This window comes from Colletotrichum chrysophilum, assembly GCF_026319265.1.
Source record: "Colletotrichum chrysophilum strain AFK26 chromosome Unknown scaffold_9, whole genome shotgun sequence".
In the NCBI taxonomy this organism is placed as follows: domain Eukaryota; kingdom Fungi; phylum Ascomycota; class Sordariomycetes; order Glomerellales; family Glomerellaceae; genus Colletotrichum; species Colletotrichum chrysophilum.
The window spans coordinates 566,510-589,403 of record NW_026517296.1 but is presented as its reverse complement, the minus strand read 5'-3'; the positions used below and the strand labels follow the sequence as shown (position 1 = coordinate 589,403).

The 22,894-nt window shown below is 55.6% G+C and overlaps 6 protein-coding genes and 1 non-coding gene across 7 annotated transcripts; 3 read left to right on the top strand and 4 right to left on the bottom strand.

The window, feature by feature from the left end:
- Positions 1 to 1,598: 1,598 nt before the first annotated feature.
- On the bottom strand, positions 1,599 to 1,693 carry COL26b_002026. Its single transcript has one exon. It is a non-coding gene; the product is annotated as a tRNA-Ile (tRNA).
- A 1,116-nt stretch (positions 1,694 to 2,809) lies between these two features.
- COL26b_002025 (uncharacterized protein) lies at positions 2,810 to 3,423 on the bottom strand (the record flags this gene model as incomplete). The annotated part of the gene is made up of 2 exons (XM_053174959.1): positions 2,810 to 3,265; positions 3,319 to 3,423. 2 exons carry the CDS (start codon positions 3,421 to 3,423, stop codon positions 2,810 to 2,812), a joined length of 561 nt encoding a protein of 186 aa, XP_053041254.1.
- Positions 3,424 to 6,750: 3,327 nt separating this feature from the next.
- Positions 6,751 to 8,589, top strand: COL26b_002024 (uncharacterized protein; the record flags this gene model as incomplete). Its single annotated transcript, XM_053174958.1, has 4 exons — positions 6,751 to 6,775; positions 6,835 to 6,878; positions 6,934 to 8,305; positions 8,354 to 8,589. 4 exons carry the CDS (start codon positions 6,751 to 6,753, stop codon positions 8,587 to 8,589), a joined length of 1,677 nt encoding a protein of 558 aa, XP_053041253.1.
- A 1,221-nt stretch (positions 8,590 to 9,810) lies between these two features.
- On the top strand, positions 9,811 to 10,625 carry RPS13 (ribosomal 40S subunit protein S13; the record flags this gene model as incomplete). Its single annotated transcript, XM_053174957.1, has 4 exons — positions 9,811 to 10,012; positions 10,073 to 10,105; positions 10,301 to 10,347; positions 10,452 to 10,625. 4 exons carry the CDS (start codon positions 9,811 to 9,813, stop codon positions 10,623 to 10,625), a joined length of 456 nt encoding a protein of 151 aa, XP_053041252.1.
- Positions 10,626 to 11,305: 680 nt separating this feature from the next.
- On the bottom strand, positions 11,306 to 11,851 carry COL26b_002022 (uncharacterized protein; the record flags this gene model as incomplete). The annotated part of the gene is made up of 3 exons (XM_053174956.1): positions 11,306 to 11,384; positions 11,462 to 11,706; positions 11,765 to 11,851. 3 exons carry the CDS (start codon positions 11,849 to 11,851, stop codon positions 11,306 to 11,308), a joined length of 411 nt encoding a protein of 136 aa, XP_053041251.1.
- Positions 11,852 to 12,530: 679 nt separating this feature from the next.
- On the top strand, positions 12,531 to 15,096 carry COL26b_002021 (uncharacterized protein; the record flags this gene model as incomplete). The annotated part of the gene is made up of 2 exons (XM_053174955.1): positions 12,531 to 13,038; positions 13,166 to 15,096. The coding sequence occupies 2 exons, from the start codon at positions 12,531 to 12,533 to the stop codon at positions 15,094 to 15,096; spliced, it is 2,439 nt and encodes an 812-aa protein (XP_053041250.1).
- Positions 15,097 to 18,690: 3,594 nt separating this feature from the next.
- COL26b_002020 (uncharacterized protein) lies at positions 18,691 to 19,353 on the bottom strand (the record flags this gene model as incomplete). Its single annotated transcript, XM_053174954.1, has 1 exon — positions 18,691 to 19,353. The coding sequence occupies one exon, from the start codon at positions 19,351 to 19,353 to the stop codon at positions 18,691 to 18,693; it is 663 nt and encodes a 220-aa protein (XP_053041249.1).
- Between the last annotated feature and the right edge of the window lie 3,541 nt (positions 19,354 to 22,894).

The following is a 22,894-nucleotide window of genomic DNA, read 5'->3' as shown; positions in this document are numbered from 1 at the left end:
TCGGGTGGGCGAGTGGCTCGTGCGCGCTCAGTCCCTGGATTCGGCACGAACGCCTTCCTTTTGTTTTCTCTCGCGCAGCTCTTCTGTGCTTCCAGCAGCTGTCCCTCCGCGCTTGATTCTTTACGGAAGCTCCAAGCCGGTCTCAAATCTCTCTATCTGTGGTCTCCGTTGGTGAATTTATCCGCTGTGCCATAGTGGTTGCGCGATATGCCGCCTCCAATGGTGTCCCGCAGAGAGCATAGGTAGGGCGACTCGACAAGCTTGCTCGCCTTAGTGAATTGACTCAGTCATCCTACCTCAAAGCTTAGGTAGAGCTCCCCTCACCAGGGTGACAGGCAGTCCCTTGCCGCGGCACCAACCCTTCCTCAGCGATTATCTGGCCTCTAGACGGTGCCGTCTCAAGACCGGCGGTGCTTCTCAATAATCGCTGTACACGTTGCTGCCTATAGGACATGATCAACTATTGCTCTCCAGTAGGCTGTAGTGAACAAGCGAACCGACGGCATCGTGGGCTTCAACGGCTGAGTGGGAGACCTCGGCATCGGATCGTCGGCGAGTCAGCTAAAAATAGACTGCGTCCTCCATGCAACCTCCTGCGTAAGCCAGACTGTCATTTTCTCAGCGAGCACTGCCATGGTAAACCGTTGTCCAAAGGCCCTCCTCCCGCCGCTGTCGTCAAGACTTCTAACCTTGACCCTTAAGGTTGGCTGCTGTTGGTTGTTACGGTACTATTCATTGACGGGGCTGCTCCGTGGCATCATCTTAGCTGCCGTGACCGATGTGGGGCCGTCCCGGCTGAAATTTCCGGTCTATCCGGCCTCACTTCGCTCGCCTTAGCATCGAAGGGCATACGAAAAAGTGACTTGTTGCTTGATGTTTCCTCAGATAGTCATGTAGAAAGAAGGACGACTTGACTATGTAACGCAACCGCCAGAGTGCCGGGAGCCAATAGCCGCGCAGGCCGTTCTTCCGAGTAATAACACTACGAGAGGTGGCATGCAGTGCTCGATGGATGAGGACGACACGGCATCGTCGAGGATAGCCGACCATATATGTCAAGTAAGCTTCTTATTGACTGCAACCATGGCAACACTATTTCACGGCCCCTCCGCTGCCATAAACAATTGATGTCATGTCAGTTCGAGTACGTCCTCTCACTGCTGATGTTTGCAGAGAGAGCTCGAATCCCAGCTTGAGCGAGGATTCTAAAAGGCCAAGTCGAGTACAGCGTCTGCAGGCACGAGGGGGAAAATCACCAGCTTTGGAGAATTTGTAGTCATCGCCCAAATGATGCTTGAGCCAGATTGAAGTCAAGAAACGTTTTAACGTTTATTCAGAAGTCAGTCATAATGGTTGCATACCTCTCACTCCGCTAGATGTGTTCCTCGCCTGTCTCAACTCACTGATGATCATGATCCCTGCGACCTTAGTGGCAGAAGAAAGTTGCTCCGAATTCTGTGCACGCACCACTGTAAGCGAGCGACTCTTTCTTCATCACTCTTTTTGGGATGCTAGAGCCAGCCCAAAAAAAAAACCGTTGAAACGCGCAGTGTGTGACACGGGGCAAAAAGGGTGGCGAAGTGCGCAAAAAGATTTATTGCTCCCAGTGAGGATTGAACTCACGACCTTTGCATATCTCCCGTTGGTAACGGAGGTATAAGAGCAATGTGCAAACCAGCTACACCATGGGAGCATGTCTTCCGCCAACCATATCGCTGTACAAGTACCGCGGGCGGATCCCCCGCCGCTCACTAGTGGGGTCTGGTGACTTCAACGAGGTGCTGGCCGCAAACACCTCAGTGTGGTTCGCAGTTCCGATCCTGGAAACAAAAAGTCGAAGTCCGTCGAGGTGGTCGACATCTTTGTGTTTCGTTGCTTTTTGGAGAGCCCCTGGATGTACAGCGACGATGGCCAGTGCAGATGCGACGCCTCCGTCCACTCCACATCTGTAAGGCTTCTTGACGACAGAGGAAGAGAAGATGATCGGGAGGGAAAAGGCTTGTAATTTATCAGTTGAAGCTACGGGTCTTGAGCTTGTGAGGGAAGAAAAGAATTTCTCGAACATGTGCACTTGCTTAATTATTTTTGTGCAGAAATTCCAGACGTCGGGGTTGAGTTGCACTTCGCAAGGATCATGCACGTTGATCAACGTCTAAGTAGACAGTCCTGATGCTGACGTGGTTGTTCAGAGAGTTCGGCGCGATGGACTTTGCTCAACATTTTTTAGCCTTAGCAGATTCGTGAAGCCGAATTACTTGTTCTTGAAGATGCTTAAAACCATTTTTAATGGTAATTACTTCTTACATTACTATGGAAATCACCAAGATCCAACTTAGTCCGGCGCCATTCGGCCAGAAACCCCTGAGCAAAGAAACCATTTCGCCCACGTCCGCCCTCCCCAACGCCATGCCTCTTACTAAGCCCAATTATTTTCTCGTCTCTCTAACTAGACAGAGCCAAGGGGCAGTGTCCAAAATCTCACAGCCCTCCGTTCCCCCTTATACCCTAAGATTGTTCCTTACTTGGCCGATAGTCAGCTTCCTGCCCCGCAAACGAGAACCGCGGCTTGTACGCGGGGAGCGGGGAGTTACCCGGGTCAGCGGACGCCGGAAGCTCGACGGGCGCGGCCTCCGGCGCGGTGGCCGGTGGTGGGACCGCGGCTTGGTTGTCCGGGGCCTCGACGGCGATGCTCGGCGCTATTGACGAAATGCGGGGGTCGCTGTTGTGGTACTCCGTCAGTTTCTGTCAACACCAGATATCTTTCCTTCCTACATCCATCCTCTCTCTCCCTTGATTCGAATCGGACTTACTAGTAGGCCTGCATGGAGTGCGGCTGGGGGCTCATCGGGGGACTGGCGCCGGGGAACCCGCCGATGGGCGTAGGCTGGTCGCGGTACGTCCCGCTGAGCTCGCTGTAATGGCTGTTCCGCCACCCTTGCGTCGCGGGGCTCTTGGGCTGCGCGCTGTAGTTGACCTCCGTCACGGGCGGGTGCGAGGCCTCTACCTCTCCTGCCTGGCCTGACTGCGGGGGCTGCCGGTAGGCGCGCTTGAGGCCGCCGCGGCGCCCGCAGAGGTAGACGAGGAGGCCGCCGAAGATGAGGAAGGCGGCGCAGCCGATGACGATGCCGGCGATGGCGCCGCCGCTGAGGTGGTGGTGGTCGTTGCGGGAGGCGTCGGACTCGGTTGGGAAGGGCTCGCCGGGGAGGATCTGGGTTGTCAGGGGGAGCGCTGCTTCGAGTTGCTTGTCGAGGGTTTGGGTTGAGTTCTGGGGAGGCGTGATGTTAGACGTGGCGGTTTAGGTAGGTGGACGCGGCATACCTCGTTTATGACGCCGATCATCTTCTCCTTGTAGCATGAGCCTGGGGCGCCGCAGTAGAAGAAGATGGGGTCGGTGTCGTTGACGCGGACTCTGAATCTTGGCATCTGGTTGGCTGTCAGAGATGTACCGAGACTCAAGACGACGGCACTCACATCGTTCGTGATAGCCTTGACAGGTTCAGGGCCGCTGTAGAAGCCCTGTCGACCAATGTCGATATATTCATAAGGCGTGCAAGGGTAACCGAACTCCGAGCGGATGACTGAGTGTCCATCGGGGTAGAAGATCCATTCTGGGGCGTGTTAGTTGCTGTTTCTCACCGCATGAGTGAGTTCTCACAACTAACCTATCGTGTCACCGACGTTGGCTGTCACTTTTGACGGTGAGAATGAGTACCCAGACTTTCACAGGTTAGCCAGAGCTGCGCGAGATCATGTAATATACGCTGCACATACAGCACCAACAGCGACAGTGTGAGTCTCGGCCGCCCCCGTGGCTTTCACTGTCGCGGCTCTTGTCCGAGTCGTCGTGATCGTACTATAAAATGGCGTCGGCGTAATTGGGTCCGTTGACGTCGTCGACTGGGCCCCGGCCAGCACCGCGAAGGCCGCGATGCCCCAGATATGTGACGATACCATGGTGAGCAACAACACAAATCGACTTGCTTCTTTGCGGGTGTCGTACGAAACGAGTTGCTGCGAGCGGAACCCGGCGAAGAGCTGGAAGGGACGGGAGAGGCGCTGGAGGAACACTGGGCGGGCGTGGAGGAATACTTATTCGCTGCTGGCGATGTCGCGGCTGGCGCATGTCCCGGGCATAGCGACGGGGGCTGGGACCCGACCCCCGACATGGAGTGCGGGAGGGCTGTGACCGCCTGGGCGATGCCATGCAGCTGACGCTCTTCGACCATGTGGAGTTGCCCCTCCGTATGCAAGAGGAGCAGCTGGGTCAAGGGGAGAGAATGCAGCTGGATCGCCCCTTGGCAGGTCGGCTGGTAGAAAGAAAGTTCATGGAACTATGCAGGAATGTCCATCACAGGCGACAGTGGCGTTCTGGCGAAGTCTTTGTTTGGAGGGCCATACGCGAGTCCAGTCTCATGCTGGATGTAGGGAACTAGATGCCAAGATTACGCTGACGAAATCCTGGCAATGACAAAGACTGATCGAGGTTGTACACTTACTCTGAAGCTACATTGACGATTGGAGTCAATGGTATCTTGCACATCCCAGCCGTTGATTCTTAGACTACTTCGTTTTGACCGGGCAATGGGACGTCGAATCGCCAGAAATCGCTCCGTACAGCAAAAGGTGGCAAGAGTTCAAACTGGTTATCGGTATCGGTAGACCTCATCAGTATGCCTGAACAGAACAGTTTGCGGAGTAGGATGTACCCGTCCTTAGCAGAAACTTGAAGGATCTAGAGATTGGACGACAAGCCCCTTCAGCTTGTCATCTTTCGAAAGCTTGGCATATCTGAAAGTTAACCGCAACAGGGCTGAATTACTTTCTCGGTTACAATCGAAGTTTCTCCAAGGCAGCCAAGTTTCTGTCGGTAGGATGTTTTGATGAACAGTGCTCTGCGACTCGCTAATGCTTGAAGAAGCTCTTTCAAAGTGATGATAGCCGTCCTGAGGTTAGACCTTGCGGCTATCCCTAGTTCGTGGTTGTTGTCCGGTCGCGACACGGCTTTCAGATTCTCGATGGACCCTGAAGTCGTTGACTAGATTTAGCCCACCGGACAGTCTTGAGTGTTGTCAGTGCAGCCCGAGAAAGGCAATATAGTAGCAAAAAGACATTTATCATGATGATTCAGATTGAAGTCAACATCAAGAAGAGACCTGCATCATATTGTCGACCCAGAGATGCCTCATTGTTCAGTACATGGAACCATCCCCAACGGCCAGAGACAGCGGACAACAGGGCAAACATTGGGGAAAGATCTGACGTTCCGCTGAGGGTTCGGACAATACAGACGCTAGAGCATTGTCAATCTTCCTGGTGTCGCACTAGCGCCGAGGAATGGGCAATGTTTGGCGGGGACCCCTCAGGGCTGAGAATGAGACAATATTTACACAAGCGAATAGTCCCTCTCCCTTGGAACAGTAAACCTTTCCCTCAGTCGTCTGGACTTGCGCAGTGTCCCCAGGTCAGCTGAGCTGGGCCCAGCTGGGCGGTGCCGGAAGTCGGCACTGGGGGGAGCAGTAACCCACATCAACGAACGGTCGTAAACTTTGTTTGAGATTGCTGACTGCATTCGTCCGTCACCCTCTGCTTCTGATCGAAGCTACTTGAAGACGACAGGAGAGATATTGAATCGGTGGAAAAATTGCAGATGCGAGAGACGTTTGATACACCAGGTCGCAACAAGTCTACCAAGGCGTCAAGTCTGAAGGGAAGCGACTCAGGCCGCAATCGCCGCCATCTACGTGTAAGTCTTGAATACGTCCTTACTTGAAGGGTCGCCAGGTATGCGCCGGACTTCTCCTGCCACCCGGCCTTTGAAGCATGGCGAACGTGAGTTGCATGAGGCGATGAGCCAAAGGATTCGGCTTTGCCCCTGGTGGTCCGGGATTGAGGCTGCATTTTGCACGGACCAAGCTCATCGTGCAGTGGCTTGACGGGCTTCCGATAATGGAGAGGCATTCAATGTTTCCAAAGAGGGCAGGTACTTGGTTACCCATGTATGAAACGAACTAGAACGAATGAAGCGTAAATCGAAGAAAACAACAAGCCAGAGCCCAACGAGCGCAACTGCTCACACGGAGCCTCTGAGAAACGGCTCAGTCGAGCGAGACTATTTCCTTTGCATAATGAGGGGTGGTCTCCAGGCCACTAGAGACATAGTTTTCTCGAGTAGAATCTCGAGTAGAAGCTTTCTCCAGTAAGAGATCGTAGAAACCACCAGGAGCAATTAGTGCTGTTGCATTTGCCGCCTGCTCATTTCTCCATCTGCGGTAGGCACGCTGTTGTCAAGCAAAAGGTTGAATGATTGTTATTGTTGGTTCTCTGTGCAGAAGAAGCAATGTGTCGGAAGTGAGTCTATTGTCTTTCAGGACGTTCTCACTAAGGGTCCTCGTAGGCTTAGATAAGAAGTAAGCCAGAGCAGAAGACCATCACGAGACAATTCGTGGTGTTGTTTCCTCTTCTTGATGACTAACTCGAAGCTAACCAAAAGCGTGCTTGGCGTGGAAGGAAGCACCTTGGGCGGGCCCAGAGGTTCGGACTGATCCACTCTCTGCAAAGCTTCCGACCAATCAGATACCGGTTTCAGAACTCGACCTCTCAGGGAAAAAAGTTCCAGCCTCGCGCCGGTGGACAAGACGCCTGCGCCTTCGCCTCATCCGGGAGCCTTCAACTCCATCGTCAATCACTTCTTCCAGCTTTGACTGTCCATCATCTAATAGCATCCTTGTCACGCTACGCGACGTCGCAAACATGAACGGCGACGGCTACTCTCGCGGTAAGTACCATTGGCGACCGACGCGTCCGACTGCTTTGTTCTCGTGTTCCTAACATCAGCCTCCTTTGAAGACGGACGGGGAAAGGGATCTCGCGACTACCCGGTAAGAGCTGCACCATCTCCTTTCTGGTTGACACTGCCTAATGACATGACCGCAGAGAGATCGTGATGATCGACGTGGTGGTGACAGAGACAGACATCGCGACCGCAGACGCTCCCGTTCGCCCTACGACCGAAGCTCTAGACGTCGCGACGACGAGGACAGCTATGCTACTAGCCGCAGCCACCGCGAGCGCGAGCGCGAGGACCGATACTCTGGACGCGATAGACGCGGCGATAGGGAATGGGATCGCGACCGTGGCTCTTCCCGACGCGATGCCAGAAGAGACGACGATGATCACCGACGCAGAGACCGCGACCCCTATGACGACCGACGCCGAGGCGGAAGAGGCGACAGACAGCAACAACAGCAACACGATGACGGTGGTATGGGCCGCCGCGGCGATCGCCAACGCAGCGCGACACCACCGCCCAAGAAGCGGGAGCCGACGCCTGACCTGACCAACGTCACGTCGGTCTTGGAGCGCAAGCGACGGTTGACTCAGTGGGACATCAAACCCCCCGGTTATGAGAATGTCACTGCTGAACAAGCCAAGCTGTCAGGCATGTTCCCACTTCCCGGTGCTCCTCGCCAGCAGCCCATGGACCCTAGCAAGCTCCAGGCCATCATGAACCAGCCAGGTGGTCAGGTCAACAGTGCAGCGCTCAAGCCAAGCAACTCGCGCCAGGCCAAGCGACTTCTCATCAACAACCTCCCCCCTTCTGCGACGGAGGACAGCATTGTCGGCTTCTTCAACCTGCAGCTTAACGGCCTGAACGTGATCGAGAGCACCGATCCCTGCACTAGTTGCCAGCTTTCCAAGGATCACTCGTTCGCAGTCGTTGAGTTTAGAAACGCTTCAGAGGCTACGGTGGCATTAGCTTTGGATGGGATTACGATGGAAGCTGACGATGCCACAAATGGCGCCGCTGGTAGCAACGGCCTGGTCATTCGTCGGCCCAAGGACTACATCGTTCCGGCTGTCGTCGACGACGTGCCGTACGAGCCGGGTGTCGTTTCAAACATTGTGATCGATACGCCTAACAAGATCAGCATCGCGAACATGCCTCCTTACCTTTCGGACGAGCAGGTTACAGAGCTGTTGGTTAGCTTTGGCGAGCTAAAGGCGTTTGTTCTCGTCAGAGACAAGAGTACGGAAGAGTCCCGCGGTATTGCTTTCTGCGAATACGTCGAGCCCTCTGCGACGGACGTGGCGATCCAAGGACTTAATGGCATGGATCTTGGAGACAAGAAGCTGAGGGTCCAGAAGGCGAGCGTTGGAGTCACTCAGGTTGCGGGAGTCGAGATGGGCGTGGCGGCCATGTCCATGCTTGCTGGGACAACTTCAACAGACTCTGAGGAAACACGTGTCCTGCAGCTGCTCAACATGGTCACTCCGGAAGAGCTGATGGACAATGATGACTACGAGGGTAAGAAGCACTATCGCAATTGATTTTACAAGCACTAACTTTGCATAGAAATCAAGGAAGATGTCGAAGAGGAATGCACCAAGTTTGGTAAGGTCCTTGACGTCAAGATTCCCAGACCCGTGGGAGGCAGCAGACAATCTGCTGGCGTTGGCAAGATTTTCGTCAGGTTCGAATCGAAAGAGGTGGCCAAGAAGGCCTTGCAGGCGCTTGCAGGACGCAAGTTTGCGGATCGAACTGTTGTCACGACCTACTTCCCCGAGGTAAACTGCCCTTCACCGCAATGAATCACGAGCATGGCTAACAGTGAACTTCTCTAGGAAAACTTTGAGGTCGGTGCTTGGTAATTGCCGTCATGTTGGACAATATGGAGGTAGGAGGAGTCAATACTGGGGATGGCACATCCGGACGGAAGAAAATTTCGGGCTGTTCATTTTTCGACTGCCTTGTAACCAACCAAACTGCTGTATCATATTTTCGCGGCACGCGGTCGCACGGTCGAGCAAGGCATGGGGCATTCAATAAGTTGCAAAAGTAGCAAGTAGGCTTTTCCAAGTAATGCCGGGGGAAAACCGTCCACGGGAAGTCTCAAATTGGCGAGTGCCCCGTTCAAGGGACACTCAGACGCCTTCAAGCTATGCGAGTCGATGTGGCCAGAGGACGTCACCGGAAAGCGTGCACACAACGCGTATCAACAAGAGGAGTTAGGGAGAATGATTTGAACCATGGTAAATTTGCTATCTGCTGTCCTTAAAACAATCCATCCATGCATACTGCCGCATTACCCGACTGGGACGCGCCACTTGACGCGTCTGCAATCGAACCGAGAATGCCGACGGAAGTGACTGTCTTTATAACCATGTTAGCTTGAAGTCTAGGGCAAAGGTTTTCAAACATGGCGAGGTTGGGGTGAAGATTCAGAAGTCCAGTTCATTCATCAAGCCCGAAGGCTTTAAAATAAGAGGTACCAGAAAAAGTAAAATAAAGGTGTGGATCATCATTTCATGGAGAGGGTGAATGGTGTTGAAGTGACAGAGGAAAATTCTTACCTGGAGAAGCTGATAGCAATACAACGTCGCGGACTGCAGCGTGCTGCAGATGCTGTTGGTTCATACAAGAGATGAAGTTGAAGAGGCGGAAAGAAAAATCTCAAGCTCACAGAGCTTGAGGTAAGCAAACCGGAGCACGGGCCACATTGAATCTGCACGTATCCACCGCGGACCCCACGCTGGCGGGTCCTTCAGCCGAAAATTTTCCCAGGCCGAGCAGACACTGCACCAGCTGGCGGGCAGGAGCGACCTGACCGGCGGAAGGAACAGCTGCCCTAATTAAGCGACGATTTCCCGGCCGCACAATCCACCATCCACCACCCGCCCCGTACGGCAGCGCTCAACCTCCAAGATCTGGATCGCGAACTTTTTTCCCCTTTGCTCAAATCCGACCAGCGACCGACCGACCGACTGACCCCTCAACCAGCCGCCAAACAACCACCTCACCAAACCGTCAAGATGGGCCGTCTTCACTCCAAGGGAAAGGGTATCTCCTCCTCCGCGATTCCCTACTCGCGCAACCCCCCCTCGTGGCTCAAGACCACCCCCGAGCAGGTCGTCGACCAGATCTGCAAGCTGGCCAAGAAGGGTGCCACCCCCTCCCAGATCGGTGTCATTCTCCGTGACTCCCACGGCGTTGCCCAGGTCCGCGTCGTCACCGGTATGTTTTTGGTCCCCTTCGAAGAGACCGGGGAAAACTTTGCTGACGTTGAAATCTCAGGTAACCGCATTCTGCGTATCCTCAAGTCCAACGGTACGACCCCATACGAGTGAACAACCCAAAGCGGCGATGCGAACATGTTTTCCTGAAAACATGCACGACATGAATTCGTCCGCGAGCGAGACGTGGAATGGAGCACACACACTCCGTGAATTCCCGTCTTCGTCTCTTTTACCGCATATATATGCGCCTCTGTATGGTCTAGGCTGACAGAGAGATGATGAACAGGCCTTGCCCCCGATATTCCTGAGGACCTGTACATGCTCATCAAGAAGGTACGTTGCTCCCCACGTCCAACCTATGGCTGAAAGGCTTGGGAAGAACTTGCTGTGGAATGTCTGGAGGAAACGGGTTGATTAACTTGTCTCGCGAACCACAGGCCGTTGCCGTCCGCAAGCACCTCGAGCGCAACCGCAAGGACAAGGACTCCAAGTTCCGCCTGATTCTCATCGAGTCCCGTATCCACCGTCTCGCCCGCTACTACAAGACCGTCGGTGTCCTCCCTCCCACCTGGAGATACGAGTCCGCCACCGCCTCCACCATTGTCGCCTAAGCGTAGACCGTCGTCTGACATCAGTCGTCGTCTTGCGTGTTTGAGGGGGAAAACAAAAATGGATTGGAAGGTCGTGTTCCTCCTGTTCGTATGATGCGAACATGAGACAATGAACCAAAGAAGCGCCGCCGCGGATGTACGTGTGCGTGTGCAATGTTTGGGGGTGGAATCTGGTCATGGAGTTGGGGGGTAATTGCATTTAGAGCTCCGATGCACAAACAGCTCTCTGGACTTAGGCACGTCGGTTTACATGGCGTCAGCCGAGGATGAATGAAAAACAGAAAAGTTTTACACCCCCCAACCTCCACAACTGTACTGTCAACTTGAGAAAGAGTAGACACAAAGCAAACATGAGACGGTTGATCAGCGTCGAACGTGTTTTCAATGATATGCCTGGGCCTGCCATGATGATTTAAATCAAAAGTTTTATGATGAGAACTTGTGGTATCATTAAAGTGCTGTCCATGAATCTAAAGCGGCATCAAGCCTCAATGGTTCGACCCTTAGAAAAACTTCTTTTGTGCCCCCTGAACGCCTGGCTAGACCTTAAAAGCCACTGACTGATATGCTGGTGGTCAATCGTTGGGGGTGTGCTCTGCCTCCCATGCGAGCAAAGTCCCCCGTATTTATGTGCCCAATATCACATGATGTGTTTCGTCCCACGTATATGGAAAACGCATTCAACTCGACTCAGGCTCGCCGCGCTCGCGGGACTTTTGGATGAGGAACTCGCCCAAGACCTTGAGAGGGTTGGCGGGTCTAACGCACGAGAAACATGTCAGCATCTAGGACCATATTCCCATGACGGACGAAACGTCTGCGTAGGGCAAACTTACTGGTCTCTACCGATCTTCTTCATTCCCTCGAGCAACGCCGCCGTGACGGTGGAGTTGATGTACATTCGGGCGCTGTCGCCGTGAGGCGTGGCCGAGTTCGGGAGGTTAAGGGAGTGAGTGTCGGGGTGGACGGAGCCTGCACGTGAGCTGGCATCGCCGTTGTTGAGGTTGCGGCTGGGGGTTCCGGTGCGCGGAGGCGCTGCGGGAGCCGGGCTCGGAGCAGCTTGGGGGACAGGCGCCGGGGACTGCAGAGTGGTTAGTGTGAGTGAGCGGGGAAGGAGCAGGCGGTGGTGGGTGTCATACAGAAGCGACGTCGGGGGCGTCGGCCATGGGAGCGTCCACCGTGGAGGCGGCGTCTGGGTTCGCGCTGGGGTCGGCTGCGGGAGGCATCGTGGGTTCTGTGGTCGACGGAGGAGCAGGAGGAGCAGCGAGGGCGGCGGGCGCGAGTGGTTGAGGGGTGTGTTCCGTCGGTGGTGGGTTTGACATTGCGGAGGAAGGAAGGAAGATGCAACGGGAGACGATGAGAGAGGTTGTCGGCTATTTGGTCTGGGTGGATTGGGTGAGGATTAAGCGGGACACCTGCGCTGGGTTGCTGAGCGAATGCGACGGGTCCTGGCGATTCTAGATGCGCGAGGAAGATGGAGAGCTTTGTGGAGGGGAAGTTGGGGTATGCGCCGAGGCAAGAGCAAGCTTTGGATCGCTGCAGATGCTCTGAAATATGGGACGGTGAACACAATTGACGCAATTCGAAGTTGATTCCAAGGTTTGCGCTTCAATTGACTACGGCGAGAGCATCGAGATCTTGGACCCAGGCTAGGCTATGATGCAGTGGATTGCAGCAAGAATCGACAGTACCTGGCCCGGGGGGTCATTTACGCGGGGTCACCTGACGTCGCGTCGGAAATCGCACTTTACCCCCTGCGGCTGCCTGTTTCCCAGCGCGTCTCCCTCTTTCATCCCCGCGAACGCCACGTCGTGAATGACATAATTCGGCCACTCAACTCAAGAACCCTACGCTTCTTTTGTGGTTTGTTCTGTCTGACAATGTTGAACCTGTCTGCGCCGCATAATGGATGCGTTCGTACAGCGGCTGCCGCGGCCTCGACCACAGCCGCCGTCGAGGTCGCCCACCCGGCCGTCGCCACTGGGTGAACGCCCCGCAAAGAAGGTCAAGGTCGAGATTGCGGATAGCGATGATGATGACGACGAAGACGAGGCTGACACCTCTGGAATCACCGTCAACGATGTCTCTGACGCTGAAGACGAGAAGGATCGCCACGTGCGCCAGACTGCGATTGAGAGTGCGCTGCCGCCGGTGCAGGTGGACAAGGAGGCGATTGAGGAGTACGAGTTGATGAGGAGCTCTCAGGTCAGTGTGCCTGACGAGGAAGAAAAGGATGCTGGGGCGGAGAGGAAGTGGGTGAGAGGCAAGAGCTCCATCTATGTGGACGCCTTTAACCTTGCGTTGGATACCGTCTTGGCGGACGAGGCGCACTTGTTTGATGCGAAGGAAGCTCATGTATTTGAGCAGTGGAAGCAGCTGGACTATGAAGCGCAGTATCTGTGGGTGTTGCCTGGTTCGACGATCTTTGGGAGGTGCTGACAGTGAGCGCAGCTATGTCCGTTTGTTCCTGCGGAAGACGTCTGCGTGGCATCGTCAAGACCGACTGGGATATTACAGTGATATATCAGACCCAGAGACAGCTATCGAGAGTCTCCAAGAGGTCAGAGACTTGCCAGAAGTCGATGTTTCACCAGACGGTAACCCGGTAGAGGGTGTCGATCTTGAAGAGTTCAGTCTCAACGACACCTTCACTTTTGCGGATGCGTCCGAGGAGCACATCACCACCATTGAAGAGGCCGCATCGCTGCTAAGTCTGGACGAGCTCAAAGACCTGGCAAAGGAGGCCAGATTTCAGGGGCGCAACAAGGCAGACCTGATCAAGGCGCTGTGCCGCACCGGTTATCAGCAGACGGGCCTCTTCGCACATGGGCTTCAGAGGTCTGCTAGTGGAGATTCACCAAACGCCAGAGGTCTCATGGGAGATGGACGGGACACCCCGCCACACCTCAGCAGGCAGGACTCGAACCAGACGGGGCACTTTTTGGAGAAGATCAGAGCCATCATTGGCCCTTGCATTAGGCTTTCACCCCTGACTTACAAGCTTTTCGAGAGGGTCCACCTTGTTTTCTATCGGTCGGCAGAGTGGACAGAGAAGTCTTTGACGGCAATCATCCTCGCCAGTATCGCCAGGCGGAACTATCCCGAGTACATTGTCTGCCGAAGTACCAACATCTTTGCCTCCCGTAGGCACGTACTCGAATTCGAGGCCGCGATCCGCGTGGAGGCTGACGTTGACTCCGTTCTGGAATTCAACGGACCACCTGGAGAGGCAGGGTTTCGCAAGATTGTTGACATCTTCGAGCGTGTATATCCGCGTTGGAAGATGCTCCTGAGCGAAGAGCAGGAGAAGGAGGCGCGGGTCTATGAAGAGGGTGAAGGCGCATACCTGAGAAGGTTTACTCCTGTCCACTCCTACACTCGCATCGTTCACAAAGCTGCCTATGTGTTTGGAAAGCTGAAGGATCATGAACGCGAGCACTCTCTTCTTACTGAGCTTCTAGGTCAGCATCTATTTCATCCGGCGAGACGAGGTAGCTGGTACCAGCGGAAGGCTCTTCTGGAGGAGCACTACATGCATGCCCTCGACGGCAACCCAGTCTCAGCGGACCCGGATATACAGAAAAAGCACTGGAAGCGTATCGCTGCCGCGACTTGCGAAGCAGGCCTCCAAGATAATGATTGCCACTTGATATTCCACTACGATTTGCAGAAGCGCCTAATCAAGCTAGAGAAGCAGCTGCGCATACCCCGCCGACTCCAACACGACTTTGGCCATGTTCGCCTTCAAAAGCCCGTCGAGCATACGGTGGAAGGCATACAAATCAAGAAGGAAGACCTTCAGGGCAGGAACGGCCGGCAAGCCAGCACCAAAACGATCTGGGTTGACGAGCTGGAAGAAGGCGGCGAGTGCAGCGTCGAGGAAATGTGCCTCAGCTCGTACCGCAGCCACGGGTATAAAGGCTTCCACGCCGAGGGCGGCATCGTCCGCACCCTCTTCGCGTACCTGTTTTACGACATTCTGTTCTTGTATATACCAAACGTCTTCCAGACGGCGTACCAGACGTGTCCGCTGGACCTGCACACCGACTCCTTCTATCCGACTCGCGCCTCCGAGATCAACCACCGGCTGGTGGACATTGCAAACGGCGGAGCAGAGCGCATCATCCGCGAGGTCGACGACCGGGAGCGTGAGAGGCGGACATGTGTCATTGGGCTCAACTGGGACTACGACGTCGAGGATCTCGTGGAGCTGGTGAGCTGTTTCGACGGCAGCGCGCTGGCGGCTCTGTGCAAGGTCATGGCGCAGGAGTACCGGCAGCGCGGCGGGGGCTTGCCGGATCTGATACTCTGGCGGACGGAGCCGGAGAAAGAGGTCATGTTCGCGGAGGTCAAGAGCGCGAACGACCGGCTGAGTGATACCCAGCGGCTGTGGATTCACGTGCTCACGGGGGCTGGGGTGAAGGTCGTGCTCTGCAATGCTGTGGCTAAGGAGGTCCGGATTGTGGATTGAGCCGTGAAATTACAAGCTCAAAATACATATCTCAGCATCGTTAAGAGCTACCTCGGGATGTAGTGTGCCACACGACGCGGAGATTGCTTTGAGATCCGGCGCCTCGAGGATAGGAGGCCGATATTGCGAGCAGATTGCGCCGGCAAAGCCGCTGCTTTACCTGCTCGGCCAGCTTCATGTTTACCAACGAGCATCACGGCAACGAACACGAACACCCCAAAAATAGCCAGACGCTGATCTCCGGGACGATCATCACATCACACGCAGTACCTTAAACACCCATGGAAGGCGTGTGGAAGGACCGAAAGAAGACTCTGAAACGCGTGGGGCCGTCTTCATCCCGGCCTGTGACGCTGCACCTCAGCTGTCTCTCGTCACCGAACCAATTTCACCACATCTCTCGAGACAGCCGAGACAACCAATCACCAGCCAGAGTGCCGGCCAAGCAAATTGATCAGCCGCTGTTTCAAACACCATGCCTGCCGTCCAGGGGGGAAAGGGAAAAAAGCAGGGCTTTCAGCTCTCTCACTTCCCCTTTGGATGCGAGGTTTCAGCGGCAACCGTTGTTTCTAAATCTGGTATCAGATTGTGTTCCTGGCCCTGTCCGTCGAAGGGGGGTATGATTCGAAACACACCGAACGGAGCGGCTTCGTCGTTTTAGGTCGGAGATTTTATGGTGAGGGTTTACAAGGGGAGGGGGAGACCAACCACGCGGGGCGGGGGACTGGTGAGATGCGCGGATGTGGTTGGAGGAAGCGCTGGAGGGAACCGCTTCGCTCGTGTCACGACCACGGCCGAGATGGGCGCATTTGGCAAGTCGACTTGCATTCTGTTTATTTGTTATTTCTCCCCATATGCGAGAACCGCGCTCGCGACGCTTGCTGCATACAGCCAGCCAGAGTAGACGGGATTGGGCTCCGGCGTGAAAGCGGGAATTCGAGAGAGACATGGGGAGGGCGAGCCCGTCGCATTCGTAGTGGTTCCGGGTAGACGTGCGTGCGTCCTAGACAGCGATGCTAATGTACGGTACACTCGTAGCGGCCGTCTGATATGAGAAAATAGGGTTGTATGGTGGTTTTGTGGTCTTCTACACCGCTAGATGAGATGATGGATAGGTAGTCGTGATCAACCAGACATCTCCTCAGCCTGATGTTCGTCTGGACTCGTCCCGGCATGATCCCCGCTTGCATGTCTTCTGCCCTTATCGCATGTAAGCCTCGAAGATGTCCTTTGCGATCTCTTCGCCATGGACTAACCGCAAAACCCATCACCACCAAACCCCAAACCGCCCCAAACTCTCCAAAACCTACCAAAGGCACAAAGTATCCAAATTTCTCCAGCGTCCAAAGTGCAAAAAACTCCAACCTAACCAACCCCACCAAAGAAAAAAAGCAGAAGGTACAACACACGAACTACGCCGGCGCTTAACCACTTCCCCCACCCATCCAATCATGTCCCCTCCTGCCCCTCTCGCACGGTAAACACCCCCCGGTTCCCTCCCGCGTCCCCGTCCAGTCACCGGGCCCGCTACCTGCGGGAGCGCAACACAGAGGACCACCCCTGTCCCCTGCGTGGCCAATCAGCGCGCCGGGCACCACCGAACTGGAGGAGCGAGGAAAAAACGTCGGCGCTTAAAGGCAGTGTCCGGGATACCGGGTCTTTGCGCAGGGCAGGGCAGGTTGAATGAGTCTGGACTTTTTTTTTTTTCTTTTGCGTGGCTGCTTTTAGGCTTTTTGCGCACGCTTTGCTCTGAGTCCATAGCGAAGAAAGCCTACTGTATGGATCTGTGACTGTTTCGTATGCTCGGTACTTTTCCCTCTGTCGTGGACGGCTCTGCTTACTTCACTTACACCAACCAGCTTCCATGTGCGTATGTGTGGGCGCTTTAGCAGAGGATGGTGGTGAGAGAAACGAGTGGCTCAGCGCTCTCAATCTCAACCGCGAACAGCTGCAAGACATTCTTCCCATTCGCAAGAGGGTGAGGATGAAGGGTGTGGGCGCATCGGCCGCTGCTCCGGCTCCCAGCCAATCACAGCCAACGCATCAGCGCAGCGAATGCGATGGAAAGGGCCCCCAACATGAGCGTTTGCCGACGACTCTGCTTCCTCTAGCTACACTCTTTCGGTCATCGTTCGTGTTTTGCAGCGGCCTAATGTGAACAGAAATGCACTGCACTACACTAACTACAGGAGGTAGTCGCAGTTGTAGCAGGTTCCGGTTACAGCTAGCTCATGGTGGATGAAGCCTCGCAGCAACTCCAACAGCATCACTGCCCACCAACATCACCCATCCTACTCCCCAAGATCGACGACCATCACACCCGAGCTATCTACCTACCCATTGCCTCGTGTCCTTATTCCACAATGAATAATGTTCCTCCCATTCATCGTACATGAGCAATAGACTGCCCGTGGAAAATCAAAATGCGGGAGCGCAGCGGGATGCTTCCCCTCCCCTCCATCACCACTAACACAAACACACACACACACACACACACCAAAACCTACACGATTCTGATTTCTGACCCTTCCAACCTCTAACAATGCCCAAACAATTCCAATTGTGCGTTGTTCCAAGCCACCTCTCTCTCACAATATTGTCTGTTGGTGCCAACGCATTCACCAAAGCCTGCTCCTCCCGACTACCAACCTGTTCGTCCTCCATTGTTTGCTTCCCATTGCCCGTGTTGGTCCTTCAAGTTTGCCCGAGCTGGTGCTGCTGTTGGTGGTCATAGCTTCTTCCTGCCAGGTCACTTGAGATCAACTCCATGTGTGCCAGCAACCAACAACAACCACACTTGTGATTATTTTTGGAGCATGCCTCTGGTATCCTGAAAATCTGCCCATCGCCATGTCCACCGCCTCTGGGCCGGGTCACCATCGCGGCCGGGGGTCCCAGCCCCACAACAACACGGGGGCAACGCAGGGCCGCATCCACGGCCGCGCTGCACGAACAAGCTGGCCGTGGAACGGTAAACAATCAACGCGCACGCGGCGGTCAGGAAACGTGATGGATATACACAGTATGCTGATTAGGGCTACCTGGAGCGTGCTGCGTACTTGGACAAAAGTCTCCAACTCTCGATTGAGCCTCCTCCGCCCGCCCATCTGCCTCTCTTCGCCCCTCCCGCCTACCAAAATACAAAGACAAGGGCATATTCCAGCCCTTTCCACCCCGCCTCCTATGGTTCCTGGTATCGAACATGAGCATCGTGTGGATGACGCCAAAGAACTCCGGTTTGTCCCAGTGTAGATTTGGTTAGAAACATGGAAAAAAAAAATGATGGGGAAATAAAAATCGCTTTCCTCCTTGTCGCACAAGATGTTTCCGCCCAAGTCATGGATAGATTCCGCCCTTCCTTTCGTTTGGTATGCGCTAATGGTGTGCGCCGGTGTGGTTCCGTAAAGTCATGCCGTGTGGTTTGAGTCCCTGCGTGGGAAGAGCCTGCTTCATCGCATTTCCTTTTTTTTTATGGGTGTGTCGTAGCGCTGAGCCTGTCGTGGGTTGAAGAATGGTAGTGTTGAGAGTTGTATTAAACAAAGGAAACGGCAGGGACGTGATGGTGACGAGGTTGTTGGCCTGTGGCCCGAGAAATCATTCCACCTTCCTCCTCTTGCCCTTTGGCGCTGGGTTCATCCTCGGCGTGTACGTCACTGTCCGCGTGACAACCTCGCGGATGTGCTTCACGCTCGTCCTCGAAGGCTTCTTGGCATCGTTTAACGTCTTGGCCTTGAGGGCTGCGTCCCAGTCGAATACAGAGTGGACGGATCTGGCACTGAAAGGGGAGCGCACAGTGCTGGCGCTGATGGGGGAGTCCAGATAGGATACTGCTGGCGAGGGCGGGATCTTGAGGCTCGGGAAGCAGTTTGCGCCGGTAGCAGGCGCTGACATTGGCAGTTGGGTGAAGGGGCTAGGAGGGATGGCGGGAGCCGTGGCCGGGCTCTTGTGCTCGTTCTCGCACTTGCACGAGACATCCGTCTCCTCGCTGGTGGCGGTCGACGGGGCAGACTCGGCAGTGGATTCGGGTGTGGTCTCGCCCGAGGTTGACGGCTTGAAGGCGGCGGGCGAGTTGAGAGACATGACCTTGAGGAAGTCCGTGTAGGCGGTGGGCGGGCTAATAGGCGTCTTGATGGGGAGCTCTTTGCAAGACATGGGCCTGGCGGAGAGAGGAGTCGAGGCCGAGAAGATGGTCTCGGAGGGGAAGGTGCTGGTGACAGGCGTAGCCAGCTGGGCCAACTTGGGTTTGTTGCCAGGCATGATGACTTGAGGGCGAGGTGGTAGCGAGTGAAGGGCGGGGGAGGATGTCCAGTCAAGTGAATGACTGACTTGGTGAGGGAGGAAGTCAAGCTGCCTACAAGCTGCAGAGACAAGTCGCCTGTGGGAGAGGAAAAGAGAGGAAAGGTCGGCAGTTGTGAGGGTGGAAGGACGTTATATTATCTCGGAGAGATGAGAGGGCGCTTGGGTGGTTGTAGTGTAAGTGGTGAGCGGGTAGGGATGAGAGAGGTGCAGGGCGAGGTTAAGCTCTGACGGCGGCGGCAAGGCAGTCGAGAAAGCTGATGTGCTCCCGGAAGTCTGGTCTGGGGTTGCTGGGGGGGTGAACGGGTGGGAAATGACAAGGCGGTGCTATTCGCCGGGCAAGCGTCTGGACACGGGCGGGAGAGCAGCAGGAGCAGCAGCAGGCAGACGACAGTCTGGCAGTGCGTCGTGCTTGGTTGGTAGGCAGGACGATGAGAGGGGCGGAGGGAGGGGTGCGCCGGGGCGTGTGGTGATGGGATCCCGCGGGAGGAGGGGTGGTCGTTTAGAGAGCGTGCAGGAGCAGAGCAGGCGTAGCGCGTGGAGGATGCTGTGAGGTGAAGAGGAGTCGTGATGCGTTGGTGACAGCAAGACGAATGGTCCAACGAGAGTCGAGGCGTGGCGCGCGGCGGGAGCGTCGATGGGAGTGGGAGTCTGGAGACACGGCCAGGAGGTGAACGTGTGGTGGTGGGGATGCTCGTCGAGCGTGGACGGGAGTCGACTCGTCGAGAGGAGCGTCCAAAGGAGCGGCGGCCGGGATGCCGTAAAAGCGGCAAGGGGACGGCGGACGGAAGGGATGGGATTGGCTGATGGGCGTGAGCAAGCGACGACTCGATTCGCTGCGCGGGCGCGTGTGGTGTTCCCTGCCTTAGTGCGTGCTGAACGTGCTGCAGGAGACAGCGCGACGGCGACTGGCTAGAGAGACGGGGCCTGACAGGGCAGACGAGCAGGGGTTGGGCGGGTTTGCTGAGGCTAATTTGCCTCTGCCAGTGACTTCCACTGGGTGGGTTTGGTTTCTCAAACGGCCCCTTTGGGACGAATCGGCTCGTTGCAGGGCAGAAGAAAGCGGGCAAATTTGGGGGGTTGTGACGACGACGCAGTGGTTGGCGGTTCTTCTTCGCGGGGCTGTGATGGATGCAAGAGAGAGTATGTATGTGTGTGAATGTAATCTGTGATCTGTGATGCCAGAGGTGTGATGTGCTGCGCTGTGCTGTGCTTGGTGCGTGTTGGACGAGTCCGAAGGCCTGTTGGCTGCTGCAGTGTACTGTGATGGGATGCGCCTTTCTTTCAGGTCGTCCGAACAGAGGTGTTGTTGGTGGTATTGGTGTTGTTGGTGCTCTTCGGAAGAGAAGACGGCCAATGGGAAGGGCTTGGCTTGGAGCGAAGCGGTTGGCGGAGGATGGCGCTGCGATGGCTGCTGGGATCACCGTTTGTCCCGTCGCGCGATCGTGGATGCCTCGTGGCCTCTCGCCCGGGATGTGTGATGTTGTCTTGTGTGTCGTGTGGAGGACAAGAGTCGATGCCGGACTTGGTCTAACGTAGGTGGTCGGCGTCGGGTATCAGCCCAACGTATTTGAGAAGCTAGTGTTCCAAGGCTCGGGTTGATGACGATGGGCGTCGTGATGGCGGATTGGCTGCCCGGGACAGGTAACCGGCACCTGCGAGTGTCTTCGTACCAAGGTGAGAGCAATTGGCCAGTGACCGTCCGCGACGATGCTGCTCGGCGTGGAGAGAGCGGCCTCGATGCTGGCTCGAAGCTGGAACGAGAGCCGTGATTGGGCCCTTGAGAGGCTGAGGTGAGGTGTTGTGCAGCGCGGCCTGCCCGTCGCTGGAGCTCACTAAGTGAATGCGGGCTAACTGGGCCCGGAGGGCAACCTGCTTGGAGGGCGCTAGAAACAGCACGCTGTAGCCAGTGAGAGGCGGCGGGAGACGGTGGGATTGTCAGGGACCGGGGGCACACGTTCGGGCTGCGTTCCGCGGGCGAGTGCTGGCTATTCCTATTCTTAGCGCTGGATTCTTTTCATTGGCCGCTGTCCGGCGCAGCGCTTTCTTCTCACCTCCACTTGTCAAATCCCAATGTCGACCACCAGATCTTGCAGATGGCTTCTTCTACCGGGAAGATGTGTCGAGAGCCGGCCCCGACGGTGATGAGTGGCAAGGCGGTGTCGGATTCCCGTTGGTCGAAGGGGTTTCCGAGGCTAGCGGTGGCAGGGCAAACACACACGAGGCCTTGCTCCGGATATCTCGATGACCGGAATGAGGTGGATGGCGATGATGCGTTTGGGCAAAGAGGAAGCAGAGAGAGAAAACTCTGGTGGTGCCGTCAGGTCACGGTGTCGTCAGACTCGTGATCGTTGTGGGGCCGCAAGACGAGAAAACGAGAAGCCGAGAAGGTGATGCCGCGTCACAGGATCCGTAGGTGCAACTGGACACAGCTGAACAAGGAATGGAACCTGGCAAGGGAAAAAGATGGCAGGATGCAGGGAAATGGAGAAGAGCCAAGATGGAAGCCACGCGGATCGTGTAAGGGGAGGGGTAAGCTGCCTGCCGTGATGGGATTGTTGGAAGAAGGTGGAATTGATGGAAGGAAAGCGCTGGGGGCGGTGACTGCGCTTTTGGGGTCCGGTGTGATGGTGATGACTCTGGAAGGTGCTGATCATGAGCTTCACCTTCCTCACCAACACCGCCGGGCTTTTCACCATTTATCCATCATCTACGTTTGTTTACATTTTCCAACATCGACATATTTTGAGTTCAACTTTAACGCCTGCTCTATTTTCAAAGCTCTGCCCCATCCTGACCTTCATCTTCCTGCTTCACTCCGCGCGCGGCACCGCTCTGCGTCTCGACTTCGATGCTTCGTCGTTCAATTTGAGCCTATCTTTTCTCTTGCTTGAAGCGCTCTCCATCCAAAACGGCCCTCGATCATGTCCACCAGCCACCTGGCCAGGCAATGGCGAGTACGAGAGCGCGCGCCATGTGATGCACACCAGCCATTGGACCCGGCCGAACAAGCCTATACGAAAGCACCCGTTGGCCGTCGACGACTCGGAGAATTCCCTCCCCATGCAACACAAATCTGGCCCCCAGGGAAGAAAAAATACTACCCCCGGCTATCTTGCCTGCCTGGCTCCGATACACCGCAGCTCCAGGCTCCGTCCTCCGGACTCAACAGCGCGCGCCTGTCTGTGCGAGGTTGGGCCGCCGGCCGGGTCTCGAAAGACCCTCCCGCCTGCTCCCGCGTCAACTTTGTCTTGGAATTTGGAAACAGATGACGAGCATTGGACTCAGGCTTCCCGAGACGTTTCCCCCAGTCATTCATCAGAGCCGCCTGCCATCTGCCGACGCTTTACAGTCTCTTTTCTTTTCTCCTCCGAGGGGCCAGATCCTACGCCTGTCAATAAGCGCTGCCCAACTTGACTACCAAAACCCGCCATTCGTTCGTCAATGGCTGCGCAATCCTTCGCGTCTGTTCCCCTGCGACCGCTCTGCAATCCCATTCGCC